Source organism: Triturus cristatus, chromosome 10 (assembly GCF_964204655.1).
Source record: "Triturus cristatus chromosome 10, aTriCri1.1, whole genome shotgun sequence".
Lineage (NCBI taxonomy): Eukaryota > Metazoa > Chordata > Amphibia > Caudata > Salamandridae > Triturus > Triturus cristatus.
Genome location: NC_140593.1, coordinates 809,284,613 through 809,303,165, shown reverse-complemented (window position 1 = coordinate 809,303,165; position 18,553 = coordinate 809,284,613). Strand labels below are relative to the sequence as shown.

Sequence of the window (18,553 nt, the reverse complement as noted above, 5' to 3'; positions counted from 1 at the left end):
TGTGACGCACCTGTGTCGCATTCCGTTGCCCCATATTTACAAGGACACAAAAAACCACCCTGCTTTTTTTTTCAGTCCTTGCAAATATGGCCCCTTTACACGCAACACTCCATGGAACCTGACACATTCCCAGATTTACGAGAAATCGTAAACCTGGGAAAGTGTCTGAATGCTATGTCTTCCCAGGGGAGGAGTAGGGAGGCACAATGAGGAGAAATGTTTTCATGTCTCCTTTTTTTCCTCTCTCTATGCGTGCTGCATTCTGCAGCACACATAGAATGACGAAATCACCTCTTGTGATTGTTTATGTGCAGGAAGGTGTCCCTTCCTGCACATAAACAATCATTAAAATAATGAAGTTTTTCAACTTGTATGTGTGCTGCATTAAGCCGCACACATAGAAGTTCCAAACCGCCATTTTAGATTGTTTATATGCTGGAAGGGACACCTTCCTGCACATAAACAATCGAAACTTTCAACCCAGGCACCCTTGCACTATAGCACAAGGCAGAAAAATGTGTGCCAGCGCAAGGGAGAGAAAGGGATCCATCATATCGTTGTAGATATGACGCATCCCTGTGCTTATGAATTAACGCAGTGCGGCGCAGCCAAATGGCTTGTGGCACGGTGCTGCATTAATTCCTTGTAAATGAGGCCCTAGGTCTTTACATATGGTTATCACAGAGTGCTGGCTGATACATTTTTTCACCTGTGGCACCATTAAGTGCAACGAAGGTGGATGGGGAAGGTCACTGTACCTCACTATCACACCACAGCTCAATAGTGTTTGTGTCACAGCATGTTAGGATGTCTTCCTGACCTATCCCACCTTCATCGCCAGTGTGGGAAGGTGGAAAAAACCACAGAAGTCCAGATGAGGTAAACACAAGCTTTATTAGACATGCCCCAACCACAGTCGGGAGAGAGTCCGTCATGCTCTTGTCTACGTTCTTACATTTCAACTGTCAGCAGATCTTAACATTCTAAAGCCCCTTAATTCAGAAAGTTCCATTAATCACACAAGGGGAAGAGGAAGAAACCACAGTAATGGAGTGAGGTTGAAGGGTTTGAGTGCAGTGTCCCGAGTGTGCTAAAGAGGAGAGTGATTGTGGTGATGGCAACAAACTGGGAGGATTCATTGTAATGCTTGGTGTAAAAAAGGGACTAGTGCAAAGAAAATTGAAGCAATAAGATTGAATTAAGAAAGGGTAGATTTTGGAATGAGCAACCAGTTTGAGAATGAAATGTCGCAACCTGGAGGTAGAAATTAAGGTATAGACAGTGGAGTAACCATAGGAGAACAGACACAAGAACAGTGAAGAAGGCATAGGATTATATCATGTAAACACATAAAAAGGATAAAGACTCCAATATATTTTATTACATTTTTTTACATGTGAACGCTCTTGGTGTTCTACAGAACTGAAAAGGTTTATCAGTGGTATGAAAATTGGACTGGGTCTACCAGTACCCTATTTAGAAACCTATACAGGGTGAGTTATAATTTTAAAACCCAGAACAATACTTGGTTTAAAAGGCTTGATGTGAAGAAGAACTCAAGGAACATTTGAAGCCCAGTATTTTAGAGGGTGATCCATATTTTATCATTCACTTGAACGAAAATGAAAGGTTCAGAAGGTTAACAAAGGGTGAATTTCCCTGTGACATTTTTCTGGAGAAATTAATAAAACCGAGCCATATCCCAAGACTAGCCTGATTAATTACTGCACATGTTGCATATTTGACTTGTGGCTACTCATTTCTTGGAGCTGGTATTGGGAGTTTTAAAGGTTATATTTGGCCAGACACAAGTCAGGACTGACAAGGAGTGTTTGCTGCATAACAACAATATGAACGCTGGAATGTTGCAGGCTCCATTGAAGACAAAGATGTGGCTCTTGGCCTGTAATGGCCGGCACAGGCCTTCTGCTCTAGTATTCAAATGATTGTCTTTTTTTCTCCCTTTTTAATTTGTATCATTCTACCCTTAGTCACTGGAATGTTCTAATACCAATGTCGCCCATCTGTCTTGGGCTAATCTGATTGTTAAAGGCCCCTATTCTTGTTATAGGTGTTGGCTTTCACCTCGGGCCTACAACTTGGGTTCAAAGCCTTTAACAATGGGAAACAACCTTTAAAACGAAGCTGGAATCACGCTGTGCCTTTACAGCGCTGGCAAAAGAATGAACGCGTCTTAACCGCGCATTTGTTCAGCATGCAAGTTGTTACAACGACTTGTTTTGGGGGGGCGCATTGTTGGAATGGTGTTGTATTTTACGTCGAGCACCTCTCTTACTGTTGCTCAGTCTGGAGTTGGAATATTAATCGATGATATTCCAAAGTCCAGCACCCCCCTATGGCAAGTCATTATAACGAACTTGCGTGCTAAAGGAATGCGTCGTAACAATGCCTTTGTTCTAATGCCGGCGTTGTGAAGGCATACATGCTAAACAAAAAACGGATTCCGTAACACATTCTTTAACAACTGGTACAGCCCTCGACAGAGGTCTAAAACGCTGTTTAGAACATTGAAGACAATGGAGTGCTCCCTGCTTCTACGGGCCGGTAAAGGCCCGCAGAGCAACATTCCAATGTTTTACAAAGGCCTCTTGGAGCTCGAGGGGATTTAAACCCCCTCGAGCTTCGAGAAGTCTTTGTTTTATTTGTTAGAACATTCTGCCCTCTAGTGGCAGAATGTTCTAATAGCCTTATAGCCCTTCGTAGCAGGGCCATACTGACTATTAAAGTCCCGTCCCTTGTTAAAGTCCCTCGCCTTCAGCTCCGGCCTTTAACGCGGGAGGGGGCCTTTAATAGCCGGTACAGCCCTCGACAGAGGTCTATAACGCTATATAAACGCATGAACAATGAGCCTCCGAGGCTCCAGTATGGATGATACAGACCTTGGTCCCAGAATAAGAGGGAATTCTGTGGCACTGGAAGGTGTGTTCTGAAAAAAGATTCTAACTGATGTTTGTTGGTGGCTTAAAGTTGAGTGGTTTGAAGATCAGGTCTTGTGCTATTTTGTTTAACTGTAATAATACATTAATTGTTATGAAGTACAAAGGGCTTCAAGAAGCTGACAATAGGACAGTATTACAGATAATATTACCATTTGAGAAGTCGAATATTTTCATTGATGCATTTTTGTGTAATGACAAAAATACAAAATAATAATGAACCATGCAAAACATTGCACAACATTATAATTTCTGAGTATCTTACTAACAACCTTTGTGTCCACTTTGTCCTTGGGAATATCATCCACTCTAATGCAAAATAAAACAAATTACACTAGCTCTGTAAGGGTGAGACATGTTTTTGCAGACAACACATTTCAAAAAATTAAAGTGCATCAATCATGATTAACCACATTTGGGTTTCCAGTACAGTCCGTTTCTGTGAATGGTTTATAGAAAGCTGTATATGTGAATTTGCAAAAACTGTAACAGAACAAATACTTAAATGCACTGTTACTCTATCGAAACATAATCGTCTGTGTCTCTGAGAAGGGTCAGAGACTTCCGATGAGAATTTCTGAATTCATATTTCCTGTTCAACCAGAGTAGATCTCATTAAAATATCCATCGTGTGAAAAGTGCTGGCTTGTCAAGGTCCTACAGATCCGTGGAATCCTTCAGTGATAACTGCATGTTGGGTACTTATGTCCGCAAAGGAAATCTGGCCACAGAATGTATTTCGCCTGGAATGGGGCTTCCCCCAAACAGTTGGCAGATTCGCTGTCACATTTACACAGAATTTGATGGCATTCGTCCTCCAGATTTTCTGAAAACAAAGAAGAGCACATTTGTTTTATGTTGAGTAGATGCGGGATATTTTTGTAAATCAAGTAGACATAATTTAAAGAGACAACATAATCTGACTAACATTTTGATTATTTAAGGCTAGGGTGCATGCCATCTGGAGTGTCAAGTTAGTCAATAGCATTCTAAATATGGTGGCCAGGGCATTCAAATTAAGGCTCTTGATCCAATGCAGGCAAGAGACTTCCGGTTTTTGACAGTAGTGGCTGGTGTTGGATAAGCGTGATGGGTCGGGGAACAACAAAATTAAAAAAAACAAATTACCTGCAGCTAGCCGAGCCACGCTTTGCAGGCGCAGACTCCACTGCGGCCAATCCTGACGCTGCTCTCATGCTGATGATGGCAGCATGAAAGCAGTGTCAGGATTGGCCTGAGTGCCTTGAAATTGCGCTCCCAGTTAGACTGGGAGCCTGTGCCTGCTGTCTCCAGCCCAGCAACGCAGCTCTGGTTGGAGACAGCTTCAGGAAGCATAACGGTTTGACCAGCCACAGGCGGCTGGCCAAACTGTCATGCACGACTAAACAACCGTGCCTATCACTCCTTCACACTGTTTCTGTCTTCCGCAGTAAATATTTTCATAAGACGTGCTTCCAATAGAGGGAGTGTAGATTGGTGACATAAATTCTGTAATTTTAAATTGTAAAGTAATGGTATTAAATGTTTTCTTATTCTTAATATAATTTTTTTATGTTACCTCAACTTTCATCTTCACTGGGCTACAAGATTGAAAACCACTGATACAGCGCTGGGGCAACCCTCTTACCATTATTATCCGGTGGGCCTTTTTCGCCGATTGAGAAATGGAGGGAGTTAGCATTTAGTCAGTCAGAAAACTTTATTCGATCATTATAGTCAAAAAATCTCATTGACAGTGCAACCCATTTCCGCTCAGAGACTCACCATCTCACCTTCCGAAAGCATCTAAATACCTGGCTGTTCCAGAACTCTAACTTGTGAGCTTCCTTAGGTCAGCTATGCAATTAAGAAATGCTAATTAATGATAATAATTTGGCTACACAATAATTACCAGGAATCAGTGACTATAGTTAAGAAGGTTTATTACAAGTTAGAAGTCAGATTAAGGTAAACAAATCTTAAAACCTTACTGTAAAGGTACAGAATAACAACTGGGTAACTCAACCTCCTAAAGAAGTTCAGGCGTACCAGAATAAGGAAGACAAGGAGTTCAGTCACAGCAATTCAAAAAATCAATCGCAGAATTTGCTGCTCAGATAAGAGTTTTTGGTTCTCTCTTCCATATATGGGATCAATCTAAATCATGTAGATTAAGTACAAACTAAAGAGAATGATTTAAAACTCTAAAAGGATCGAAACAGTCAGGGAACTGCAGCAAGCAGGAAAATGCGAGGGGACTACGGGAAGGTACAGGAATGTGTCAGAATTTCAGAAACTCAGTCAAGAGTGTTCTTGGGACTGGAAAATAAGTGTTTACCTAAACCTCAATCAGCAAGAGACAATGGGATTAGCATAGATGTATAAACCTCTCAAAGTCCAAAGGAAAGTGGCGTAACTTCAGACAGTGCGATCTCCAGTAATTTCCACCAGAGTTCTCAAGTAACATCCATCTGTTCACATCATCATGGGCTACATTGTATATCCGGAAGTCCACTACCAGATTGTGAGAACCTCTCGTTCTCGATAGGTTTTACACCTACGCTTACTCAGTCAGGCATTTTAATCTATCGGCCCTCTGGGACAATTTTGTAAATCTCTGCCTGACATGGCTGCCAATTTAGCCAGCACCCCTGCTAATTTCACTTTATTGGGAGTTTTTAATCTTCACTTTGATGACCCCTCACAGGTGGCCGCAGCTCAGATAACTAATGACCTTGCAGCTTATCAGTTTCTCCAAAAGGCTACCAATCCAACCCATATGAAAGGACATTTATTAGATCCTATCTTCTCCAATTTGGAAGATTTAGTAGGAGGGAAACCCACTCCAGTACCTTGGTCTGATAATTTTCTTATCCCATTTTTCTGGACCCCCAACTGCGCCAAGCCCCCTACTAAGCCGATTAGACCAAGGTCACGTCCTTGGCCTAAACTCTCGTCAGAACAGTGGATTCTAGAATTAGAAAAAACAAAGCCGATCCCTGACCCAGATGCCATAATTGCTAACGAAAATTTTAATAAGTAGATAGAAAGCTGTTTAGATCAGGTTCTCCCTATAAAATCGACCCAGATGAAAATTGGAATTAATAGAATGGCATGGTACTCCCCAAAGCTTTAGGCGCTAAAACAAACTTGCAAGAAACTTGAAAGAACTTGGAGAAAGGATTTCTCCTTAAATAAGAAACTGGAATATAGGGAGGCCATCAAATTGTACAAAGCAGAAATTAAACTGTCCCAGGCTGACTACTATGAAGAAAAAACTTCCCTGGCAGCTAATTCTGCACGTGAAATCTTTCGCATTGCAAATACACTACTCAGAGCCCCTCCACCCCCAGTGATTTCGGATGCTACGGGCTCACGCTGTAATAATCTAGCACACTTTTCCCTTGATAAAATTCAAGTCATCTGTACGTCATTCCTTCTGGCAGATGGTCAAACATTGTATATCAGTCCTCATAGCAGGGAATTTTATCTGGAGGTAATCCCCCTGATGGACCCTGAGGTGCTCGAAACCATCTCGGCACAGGTGAAAAGTGGGTCGCCCAGAGACCCAGCACCTCTTAATATCTTGAAACAAGTAGCCGGAACTGTCTTCCCCATTATATTAGAGTTGACCAACACCTCGCTTTCCACTGGAGTGGTTCCCCCTCCATGGAAGAAAGCAATGGTGAAGGCACTACTAAAAAAGCCTAGCCTTGACCGTGATTTTCTGGGAAGCTATCATTCCATCTCACTTCTCCCAGGGATCAGTAAAATGGCAGTAAAACATGTCAACTCAGTGTTGTGTGCATTCCAAGAGATTCATAATCTCCTCCACCTGTCACAGAGTGGCTTGCGACCACTCCAAGGAACAGAAACTGCTCTGTTAACAGTAGTTGAATAGTCTAAAGAAATCATGAACGCCGGAGGTACCACTGTGGTCATCCTCTTGGACCTCAGTGCAGCCTTTGACATGGTCAACCACCAAATTTTGGTCCGTAGTCTGGGGGTGACCAGGGTTTCTTTGGCATGGCTGCAATCCTTTTTGGATGATAGATCCTTCCAGGTCTTTGAAGCCGACGTGGCCTCAAAACAAGTGCCCCTCAGCTGCGGAGTTCCGCAGGGATCCTCTCTGAGTCCCACTATATTTAACATTTACATGAGCCCATTAGCGGAGATTGTGCTGCCTATTGGGGTACATATAGTGACCTATGCAGACAACACGCAACTTGTAGTGGGACTCAACCATTCTGACAACTCCTCTCCCAGCCTCCGTCCTTGTTTGGAAGAGGTAGCCAAATGGATTAATAATTCCTATTAGAAGTTAAATGGAGAAAAGACTGAGATGATGATTTTAGGAAACTCTGCCCTTTTTTAACCTAAAATAATGTGGCCTGCCGGCCTGGGCCATGTTCTGGCCCCCAAGACCCAGATGAAACGCCTGGGTATTTAGCTGGATCAAGACCTGAGTTTTAAGGTTCAGGCGCGTGATGTGGTGGCCTTCTGTTACAGCATCCTAAAGATGCTTCGCAAAGTCCTTCCACTCCTCCCCTTCCAAGCAAGGAAGCTCATGGTCCAGGCGCTCATCCTATTGCGCCTGGACTATAGGAATGCCCTTTATTTAGGGGCCCCATGCGCGACCATCTCAAAACTCCAGACGGTGCAAAACTGCACAGCCAGTATACTTCTGGAAGTCCCAAATTGCCAATCTGCAAAACCAGTCTTGAAATCTCTCCACTGGCTCCCCATCAAGGAGAGAGTTAATTTCAAGGCTATGTGTATTGTTCACAAGATGCTAGCGGGAAAGGGGCCTTCCATCAATCGCTCTATTGTTTGGCCCTACCCTGCTAACAGACGCCTCCGTTCGGATGACCTGCGTCTTGACGTAGTTCCCAGGATTAAGAAAGCTTGAAGTGGGGATCGTCTGTTCTCTTATAATGCCGCTAAGTGCTGTAATACCCTCCCACCTCATTTGCATAAGGAACCCAATTATCTGGCCTTTCGTAAACTGTTAAAAACCTGGCTCTTCCCCTACTATCGTTGTGGTGCCTATTACTTGCTGCTGTCAGCACTGGGATGCCCCCGGGTAGCTACGCGCTTAATAAATGTATTTTCATTTATTCATTGTCCTTTCCATGCTCAAGTTATAAGCTGAAACATTAATGATTTCTCCCAGGCAGACATGGGAACGATATTGTCCGTGGTCACCTATTAGTTTTTGCAGCAGTGCTGAATGGAAACTTTCAGTTAGCGCTCCTGCTCTCCATGTTCCTTGTCAAGGTCTCCTTCTCAAGCTCTCTCTATTGCTAGTATAGTGTTGCATCTATTCTCAAACTACCAAACCATGTGAATGTACCTGCAAGGCAAAGACATGCAAGCAGAAAATGGAAAGCAGCATTTCATGTAGAAAGAATGACAAGTTAGCGTATTAAATCAGTGGTGCACATTTAATGTAAGTGTGCACATTCAACCACAAACTGAATGAAAACTATCAGTACATTAGATTCATATTACACGTTACATACAGAAGAAATAACTTTGAGTATACGCGTCTCTAAATGCGGCTAAGGACTACATTATGAATGCAAATATGAAACATTAGTGCACACATTACATAAGCCTTTTCTTTTCTAAAGTAAATACATTTTTAGTAGTGTGAGTATGATTTTCATCAGATTTCCAGGAAGTATATATCATTTAATCCATTTAAGGCACACGTGTATGTATGAATTTCTAATCCTACAGTGAATGCACTCAATAGTGACACTTTACAATAATGATAGAACACACAAGTAAGTATATATTGTGTATTTGTTATGCTGCTCCAATCCCCCCTCCGACTTTTAAAAAAGTTTCTTTTTATTGGGTTTTTGCATTTCAAAAAGTAACAATACACAACATGGTACATATCATTGTAAAGCAGTGTAGGATAATAGAGCAATGTCATCACAAATATGCATGAGAATAACTTACAAGGTTGTGACTTGGGGTGCTTTCAAATCTGAGGAGCTGCCCTGTGGTTGGTTGCTTGGTGTCCATGGTCTGTCATGTCGATTGGAAGCTAGGACTGAACTGTGGGAGAGTGGACGGTAAAGGGGGTGGATGTGTCAGGATGTGGTGGTGGCTACATGATGAATAGTTCCGGGTGTAGAAAAGCATGGACGGCTGTTGCGGTGGGGAAGGTGCCAATGAAGTGATTAGTTAGGGGTGAGGGATGGCAGGTGCTATGCTGTGAAAATTCTGTCCTTGGGGGCCCTACACAGGTGTATACGGAGACCAGCATATTCTTTGAGGAAGGTCATCTTTGCTGTTCACTTGACAGAAGTGCATGAATAGGGCAGCCCACTGTGGAGATGTGGACCGCCGGCGTGTCTAATGGCTCTCCTCGTATTGGAGAGCATCCTCTTCCACAGCGCTCCCACCTGCTCATCGTCCCGCTCCATGCGTCTAGTGATTGTGCATTTGGCAAGTAACAGGGCTAGGGCTGCAAAGCGTGTCCACATTTTATGCTGTTGCTTGTATGTGAACATGCCTAGGGAGCATGTCTCCCATGTATATATATATATGGAAGTTCTGTGACCCCTCGCTGCATGGAATAAATGGTGTGCCAGTAGCTTTGGAGTGTCTGGCATGACCACAACATGTACATGAATGTTGTGTCTGAGATCTGGCAGTGGGGTCAGGAAAATTGTGTTTCTGAGAAGTAGTGGTGCAGCTGAGCAGGGATTAGGTGGTCCCTGTGTAATATGAAGAACTAGATGTTCTTGAACATTGAGTTGTGAGAGACCTTCTTTGAGAATATTAGTGCGTGTTACCACTCTTTATCGTGAAGTACTCTCCCAAACCCATCCTCCCATTTTTGACAGAGTGTGGTGAGAGGGGTGACCGTCAGTTCTCATATGGCTTTGTACGATCCGTTGATAAGGTGGCGCCGGGTCCCATGGTCAATGTTGTCTGAAGTACCAGGTGTGTCGTGGGCTCGCCCCCTGAGAGATCCCATTGGGGCATGACAAGTTAGAATGAGTTGTCCGTGGAGATGAAATTGCCCCGGGGGGGGGAGGCCGTTCTCCTTAGTCAGTTGGACGAAGGTAAGGAGTTGGCCCTCTGCGAAGAGGTCCCCCACCTCGAGGAGCGAATGGTCAGCCAAGACCCGCAACTTCCTGGTGGTGTAGTAATCTTGGCCCTGGGGTAGGCCAGCCAGAGGTAAACTTGGTGCATAGAGGGGAGTCTTTCGGGAGAGGCGATGTATCCTGGCCATGCAAGCACTCGCCACTTCAAGGGGCCTGTGGGATGTGGATTGTGCCCCTGGGAGCACCAGACATCTGAGCGTGGGCAGCGGTAGGGGCCCAGGACCCATGCAGGTTTCTTCGAGATAACACCCAACTGTCCAGCGCGACAGCCATTGAAGCTGTGCCACTATGAAGTATGCCTCAAAGGATGGTGCCCCAAGACCTCCCCGGTCCACTGGTAGCTGCAGTTTCATCAGGGCAACTCGTCAGCATCCGGACCCCCAGATGAGCATGCAGAGGAGTGTGTCTAAATCCTTGAAGAATGAATGGGGCAGTTTGACTGGGAGGTTCACAAAATAAAAAGGTGAGGTAGAATAACCCTTTTTACAAGGGCGATTTTGCCGGTGGGGGTCACGGGGAACGACCACCAGAAGTGTATTTCGGATCATATCCCTACCAGCGCCCTGCGGAGGTTTCCTTCATAGAGGTATAGGGGGTGTGATAAAGGCGGATTCCTAAGTATTGTTTCACCTCATCATGCCAGTTGAGGAGGGTGTCGCTGAAATATATCTCCTGAGACGGCTGCCCGGGGGGGAAGTGGTTAAATGGCTGAATTCACCCAATTGACTTGAAGCACAGCCATTGTGGCAAAGTCCACCAGTATGTCTCAGATGGGTGTGATATTGGCTATTACGTCGCAGACATAGAAGAGCAGATCATCTGCGCTTAAGGAATCTGCATGTGGGATGCCCCCCATTCCTGGCCCCTGCATGAAGTTGTATCACCAACGGTTCCATGGTGAGTGCAAATAACAGGGTGGATAGCAGATGTCCTTGGCGTGTTGCTCAGCACACCAGGAAAGGAGCCAAGACAAGGCAGTCCAAAAGGATGTGGGATGTTGGGTTAAGTATAATAGTTTGGTGTAGGCCAGGAGTTTGGGCCTCTCCCCATGGTGGTGTACAGGGAACAGCTTATGACAAGTCAGAGTATCAAACACTTTTTCTAAATCAAGTATGAGGCAAGCCACTGGCAGAAATCGCCCATTTATTTGATCTTGTATTTGAAAGAGACTGTGAATCTTCTGGTAAGTTACTACAGCCCGGGACAAAGCCGTTTTAGTCATGATGCACCAACTCCGGGAGGATCTGGACATAGCGGTCAGCCAGAAACTTACCTAAGATCATATAGTCTGCCCCAGGTAAAGTGATGGGCCTGTATGAGGCTAGCTGTGTGGGGTCTTTGTCTGATTCAGGGATGGGGACCAAGAGGGATTCACGGAGTGAGTGGGGGAGATCACAACCGCTCAGTGCTGCCTTGCACATTGTCGCTATTCAGGTCACCAGAAGGGACAAAAAGGTGTTTTAATATTCCAGAGGCAGACCATCCAATCCAAAAGTATTCTTCTGTGCTACGTCTTGGATTGCCTGCTTTACATCTGCAGGCATGATTTCCGTTTCTAAGGAGAGCCTTGTGGGGGTCGGGATCTGGGGAGGGGGATTTTGGCTAAGAAGGTGTCCGTTTGATTCATCAGGGTATCCTGGGGTGCTCTGTACATGGCCGAATAATAATCTTAGAAGGCTTGCAGAATGTCAGTTTGAGTGTAAACCTGTGAGATCGACTACCTCGGTTATTGGGTGGGTCATTAATTTTTGCCGGATGAGCCATGCTAAGAGTCTGCCAGGTCTATTGCCCTCCCGGTGAACCTTGGCAGCATGGGCTGTAAAGTTATAGCGCCTTAACCTCTCTAGGAAGGTAACGTAGACGGTCTTGGCACATGTCAAATATGGAATACGCGTGGGGTCAGTGTCTTTCAACTGACTGAGATCGGCTAGGGTCAGTTCAGCTCCCGCTATATCCCTCTTAAAGAGTCCTGCAGACTCCTGATATCTGTGGAATATAGGCTTCCCTAGCGACCACTTTGAAGGCGTCCCATTCCAGTGTCCTTGTGGATGCTGTATTAGGACTTTGAGAGACATATCACCAACTACAGACTTCTTGCTTTTTCTGGAATACCTGGTCTTCGAGACAGTCATGTGGCAGCTTCCAGGAGGGCGCATTGGGAAAGGGGAGCATTCATTTGAGGACCGTGATGTGTGCATCGTGATCAGAGATTATTCAACCCTGAAAGTCTGCATATTGTATCAGAGGCACCAGTGCAGGAGAGCAGAGGAAGCGGTTAAGTCGCACATACAGATTATGCGGGATGGAGTGGAAAGAGTAAAGTCGGGACGTGGGGTGACAAGATCGCCATGCATCAGTAAGTGCCCAATGGTGTCCCCAAGTTCGAAAGCGTTCTGTGTGCATGCAAGTGGGCGTGAGGTAAGTGAGGTTGGACCTGTCTAATATCAGGTCTAATATGCATCACCAATATCCATGGTGATGCTGTGTGTGAGTGTGACAGAGAGGGTGTCCCAGAATGTTCCCTGTTCAGTGTTGGGCACATAGATGCTGCCAAGGAGGACGGGCTGGCCAACTAGTTGAACCTTGAGGAGGGCATAGTGACCGTCCTTGTCCACCGCCCTATTAGTTTCCTGTAAGGGGATCCCAGGGCAGATCCACACCATGGCACCCCATGCATATGACGAAAACGTTATAGCACATATAATGCTTCTTCAGTGCTGGCACAAGCAGTCCAATTCTCCCATTGTGACACATGCCTCTTGTAAGAAAGCTAAATGTGTCCTTTAATGTGGGAGTAAAAGGCACAGTGCTTTCTAGCAGTGAGCATGCCGCAGATGTTTAGAGTCAGAAATAGGGTGTGAGAGGTGGAAGCCATGGCAGTACGGGTCTGGTGTGAGTGCTGGGTGTAGGGAGCCCATTTTTCAGTCTCTCCCACCATGTCCCGGAACCCTTAAGGTGTCTGCCCACCTAAGTGTTAGTGTTGTAAAGAAGAGAGTGGTGGAGGGAGACTGCAATAACTGGGGAAGGAAATAATCCTAATGCTGGGAGCCTACTACAACTGGTGATACGCCCAAACTAAATATATAAAATATACTCTAATGTATCATGGGGGTAGAGTTGAATGTGAGTGCCAAACAGTGCAGCCAGGTGTCCTTTTGTGACTAGGCTCAAAGTTTGCCGGTAGCATTGAGAGGCCGCTTGGAAACTGCCATTGGGGTGGGTGACCATCTGCTAGAAAGGTTCTTGGGAAAATTGTCAGATGAAGGTGTCTGCTGTTTGTGGTGTCACCAGTGGGGGGGACTGCGATCCAGAATAGGAGTAATCAGAGGTGAAGAGAAAGGTGCCATTCTCATCATCCATGGCTGTGGGGTTTGCAGCAGCCTTTATGGCCCTCCTGTGGTCCGTGATAATTTGGTCCAAGGTTGGGGGAGTTGGTTGATGAAATTTGGGATGAAGGCCTCGTTTATGCTTTACCCGGCTTTCTGCTCTGCCATCTGCTCCGCAAAGCCCAGGTGCCCGATGTGTGTTTGGCGTGCCCCTCCGCTGGGCCAGCTCCATGCTTGTCTGCCCAGTCCCACACATCTTTGGGGCCGGTAAAGAAAATAGTGGTACCACATGAGATTATCTTAAATCGGGCAGGGAACAGCAGAGAGTATTACACTCCTTGTTGTTGAAGGAGTCGTTTGACTTCCAGGAAGGCAGATCGTTGGCACTGGATAGTGCGGGTGTAGTCAGGAAACAGCATGATGATTTTATCTCCCACTCAAAGGAGTCCTGTTTATTTGGATGAATGGAGTATTGCATCACTGTTGTTAAAGTGAACCAGTTTCACCACCATGGGATTAGGAGTGGAACCCGGAGGTAGGCGTCTTGCTGGGACATGATGCGCACTCTCAAGGGAGTAGAAGAAGCTACGGTCTGAAGCCTAGGGTGAAGGTATGAACCAGGCTTCAGGTAGGCGATGGAGTCTGACTCTTCGACTCCCTCCGGGAGTCCCAGGAGGCGTATATTGCTCCTGCAGGAGCACCTCTCTAAGTCTTCTGCTCTGCTGTCTAGATGTGTGACTTGGACTGCAGGTCTTGGATTGCAGATTGACTGTCCTTTGTGAGCAGTTGTAGAGAGGACAGGGTATTCTCACCTTCCGAGACTCTTTCTGCAAGCTTGCGATTATCACCCGGTGATAGTTGAAGTCTGCACCGAAGGAACCGAACCTGGCCTCCATGGTGACTCAGGAATGTTCAATGGCTGCCAGATCTTTGTTCAGTTTGTCTGATGTAGTAAGGGCTGGCATGTCCTCTTCCTGAATGGTGCTGGGAATCATAGAGGGCGGGTTCATGGAGGTCTGCGGCTGGGCCGTGGTAGCGGAGCGCAATCTACCCATGACAAAGGGGTCACCCTGGAGCGTGTGGCTGGCATGAGGTGGAGTACACCTTGTGCTGGGGCGTAAACCACCTGGATGGAACGCTGTCTTTATCATCTGTGGGTGTGTCCGCCATCGCGGCACGCCAAACCAGTGGGAGAACACAAGTTCAGGCGGGGCAGGAATATTGTCCTGAGCTAGGCCATCACGGGCCCATCTCACATTCTGCTGATTGTGCCGGTGAAAAGTGTCTAGTAGACAGAGTGACACCTGGCCCATCCACTTGTTATGCATTTATGAGGCTGCAGCCAGACCTGGGTAAATGGAGGCGGTGTCCCCAGGAAAGGTGCTGTCTGTGGCCACACTTATCCAGGTAATCTAGGTATTGGAAGGTTGAGTCTAGGGGGATCTCGTAACTCGTAACTGCAAATGCTGAGTGGAACAGTATAACTTGAGGGGACTCCTCGAGTGTCCAAGGTCCTCTTGTGGTCTTTGTATGCCTCTTCTGTAGCATCTAGTGTGGCTATTTCAAATGAGGGGGGAAGGCCTCTTGGCTGTCATGTGTAACTGTTTGCAGGAGTTGACTCAGATTCTGGGTCGTGCAGGAGCCTCGTTCATGGCGCAGCTTGGAGTGCACAGGGTCATATGGTGACACAGTGTTCCCCTGCCGTCAAATGGCACGTGTTTTGCAGTTTTGTTGGCACGGCACACCGCGGCATGTTGGGGCAGCTAGGCTGTGTCGATATGGTCAGTTGCCAACCCAAAGTGCTGGGTAAGCACCACCCCACATTACAACTCAGATCCCTGTGTCGTCAGGGGTCTGCGGCCAACTCGGGATGTAGTTAGGAGCCGCGGGATCCGCAGTGAGGCAGACTCTAGTGGGAAAGCTCAATGTTTAGTAGGGGCCCCTTGTAGTGGCACAGGTTGTAGATTTGCCCCTCGCTTCTTGGCTGTGGTGTTGGTTTGGGTTTGCAGAGGGAGTACCCAGTCACCAGACTCCTCCACCCGTAAGTGCCACCTCTCAACTGTCATCCCGGTGAATTGTCTGATGGGAGTTCGGAATTGTAACCATAGCCGTTGGCAGGGGCACAGTCAAAGAAAGCACCTGGTGCATAACTTCGCTGTGTTGGGTCTCTTGAAGTAGAGTGGCCTAATGCATCTCGATGGTGGTGCTGATGCGGGTGAGGAAAACCTCCCTAGCATGTAGACTAGAGAGGTCTTATCATGGCAGTGCAGATTAGGGCGGCTGCTCCAATGCAGACTGTAAACTGCTCATTGTCCAGGTGGCTGGGGGGGCCAGGGAGCATCCGCCGACTCCGCACTGGCGGTATCCCATGCACGACCATCCGGTTCAATTACAGTCAGCCGTCACCATGTTGATAATCTCCTCTTGGCTCACTGAACCCCACAGACCTGACCAAGGTGCCAGTTTGGGGCTCTCTGGTGGTGGGTGTGGGGCCCTCTGGGCTAGGGCTACTGGTAAAGGGGTGCCCACTAGCAGTGGGTCCGGTGCTCCCTGCTGTCTCTGCATGATTCAGTGGTGGTGCCGTGGGGATGGGATCCCTTCCTCTGGATTCAGGTATGGGGTCCTTTACTGCAGTCTCGGCTGAGGGTCAGGCAGCAACACATCTCAATGCAGTGAACGGGTTTGAAGTCTTGTCTGCCGGTTGCCCTCCGGTCATCTGCACGCTAGCTGCAGTTTATTTTAGTAGTAGCAGGCTGCCGCCATGATGTGAGCCACAAGAAACACAATTGATGGACGGAATGCAGAACCAATCAAAACATTCACCCCCAGTCGAGAGATCTGGGTTAAAACCCCAGTTTAGACCTGGCCAAATGTAAATTAGTTTTGTCCCTGTGCCTCATGGGAACAGTCCAGCCCTAACTGCCAAGCCAAGTCCTCCCTGGACCGTAAACAAGCATCCTAAGACCAGTTTTGGGATTTCACCCCTCTTCAGCCAGGATGGCTTGAATCCAGTGGCACAGTGAGCCCAGGACCCACGTCTGGGCATACCCGGCGCACTTAGGACGAGAAAGCAAAAGAAACACAATTGATGGACGGAATGCAGAACCAATCAAAACATTCACCCCCAGTCAAGAGATCTGGGTTAAATATATCATTCTTTTGCTTAACATGCCACCCCAGTTTACACCTGGCCATATGCATATTAGTCTTGTCCCTGTGCCTCATGGGAACAGTCCAGCCCTAACTGCCAAGCCAAGTCCTCCCTGGACCAGAAACAAGCATCCTAAGACCGGTTTCGGGGTTTCACCCCTCTTCAGCCAGGATAGCTTGAATCCAGTTGCAGAGTGAGCCCGGGACCCACATCTGGGCATACCCGGCGCACTTAGGGCGAGAAAGCAAAAGAAACACAATTGATGGACGGAATGCAGAACCAATCAAAACATTCACCCCCAGTCAAGAGATCTGGGTTAAATCCATCATTCTTTTTCTCACCATGCCACCCCAGTTTAGGCCTGGCCATATGCAAATTAGTTTTGTCCCTGTGCCTCATGGGAACAGTCCAGCCCTAACTGCCAAGCCAAGTCCTCCCTGGACCGGAAACAAGCATCCTAAGACCGGTTTCGGGGTTTCACCCCTCTTAAGCCAGGATAGCTTGAATCCAGTGGCACTGGCTGAAGAGGGGTGAATGTATGACATTGTTCTGCATTCTGTCCATCAATAGTTCTTTTGCATTTGTCACCCCGAGTGGGACGGGTATGCTCAGACGTGAGTCCCATGCTCTCCATGCCACTGGAATCAAGCTATCCTGGCTGAAGAGGGGTGAAATCCCGAAACCGGTCCTAGGATGCTTGTTTCCAGTCCAGGGAGGACCTGGCCTGGCAGTTCAGGCTGGTCTGTTCCCATAGGGCACAGGGTCAAGACTGATTTGCATATGGTTGGGTCCAAACTGGAATGTCATGGTGAGCAAAAAAATGATGAATTTAGGCCCAGATTCCTGTACCGGGGTGAATGTATGACATTGTTCTGCATTCTGTCCATCAATAGCTCTTTTGCATTTGTCACCCCGAGTGGGACGGGTATGCTCAGACGTGAGTCCTGTGCTCTCCATGCCACTGGAATCAAGCTATCCTGGCTGAAGAGGGGTGAAACCCTGAAACCGGTCCTAGGATGCTCGTTTCCAGTCCAGGGAGGACCTGGCCTGGCAGTTCGGGCTGGACTGTTCCCATAGGGCACAGGGTCAAGAATGATTTGCATATGGCTGGGTCCAAACTGGAATGGCATGGTGAGCAAAAAAGCAATGGATTTAGGCCCAGATCTCTGTACTGGGGTGAATGTAGGACATTGTTCTGCATTCTGTCCATCAACAGTTCTTTTGCATAATGTGAGCCACTGCACAGTCTGTGCATTCTTCGCTATTTAGCAGCATCAAAGTTTGATTTTGGTGCACCACTGTTCAAGTGGCATTATGCAGGGGGTCCGTTGCATAGTTGAGCAGACCCTCATCTGCGTTTCAGGCTCGGATGATTAGTGATTGTCGGGCAGGCTATCGGAGGCCTAGGGGTGTGCGCCCACCTCTTGGATCCCAGTCCCCACTCTGATGGCGAATGAGGCCATCACATCAAGATAAGCATTTCTTATCAGATGGACAAATCACAGTTTAGTTGTTTTCATAATCGTTCTACTGGAATTCTCCAAAAACTTTTTCATCACAGTATTTTCTCTGTCTATTTTCTAATTCTATGTCTGCTCTCTTTCGCTTCAATACTCTTTTTCCTTGTGCACGTTTGTAAACTGTATAAATCACAAACAGACTTAATCCATAAAGAGCAATTATCACTAAGCGTCTCAAAACCATCTGCCTACAGCAGAAAATCAATTCCCTATTGCTTCCAAAGCACCTGTTGCTTCCAACCCTGTCAAATCTCCCTTCAAGTCAGTAATGTTCTTAATATATCTCTTAAAATCCTTACTCTTGTCAGAAATGTAAGTACAGCATTTCTGAACCTTTAACATCTGACAGACTCTGCCCTCCTTCGCACAAAGAACATCTAATGCAAGTCTTTTCTGCAAAACCATGGATCTGATAGCAACCAGCTCAGTATCTATAACTAAGAATCCCCAGCCATACTGATAGACAACTTATCAACTACAGTGGAAAGTTTTC

The 18,553-nt window shown here is 46.6% G+C and overlaps 1 protein-coding gene across 2 annotated transcripts in view; it reads right to left on the bottom strand.

Annotated features, from left to right (window-relative positions):
* Positions 1-875: 875 nt before the first annotated feature.
* The window catches only part of LOC146790041 (phospholipase A2-like), a 202,060-nt gene continuing 184,382 nt past the window's right edge, over positions 876-18,553 (bottom strand). For both annotated transcript variants that reach the window (XM_085628373.1, XM_085628375.1), the window contains one exon: positions 876-3,783. In XM_085628373.1, the coding sequence (XP_085484499.1) occupies positions 3,635-3,783 (149 nt within the window). In that variant the 3' untranslated portion in view covers positions 876-3,634. The remainder of the gene's footprint in view (positions 3,784-18,553) is intronic.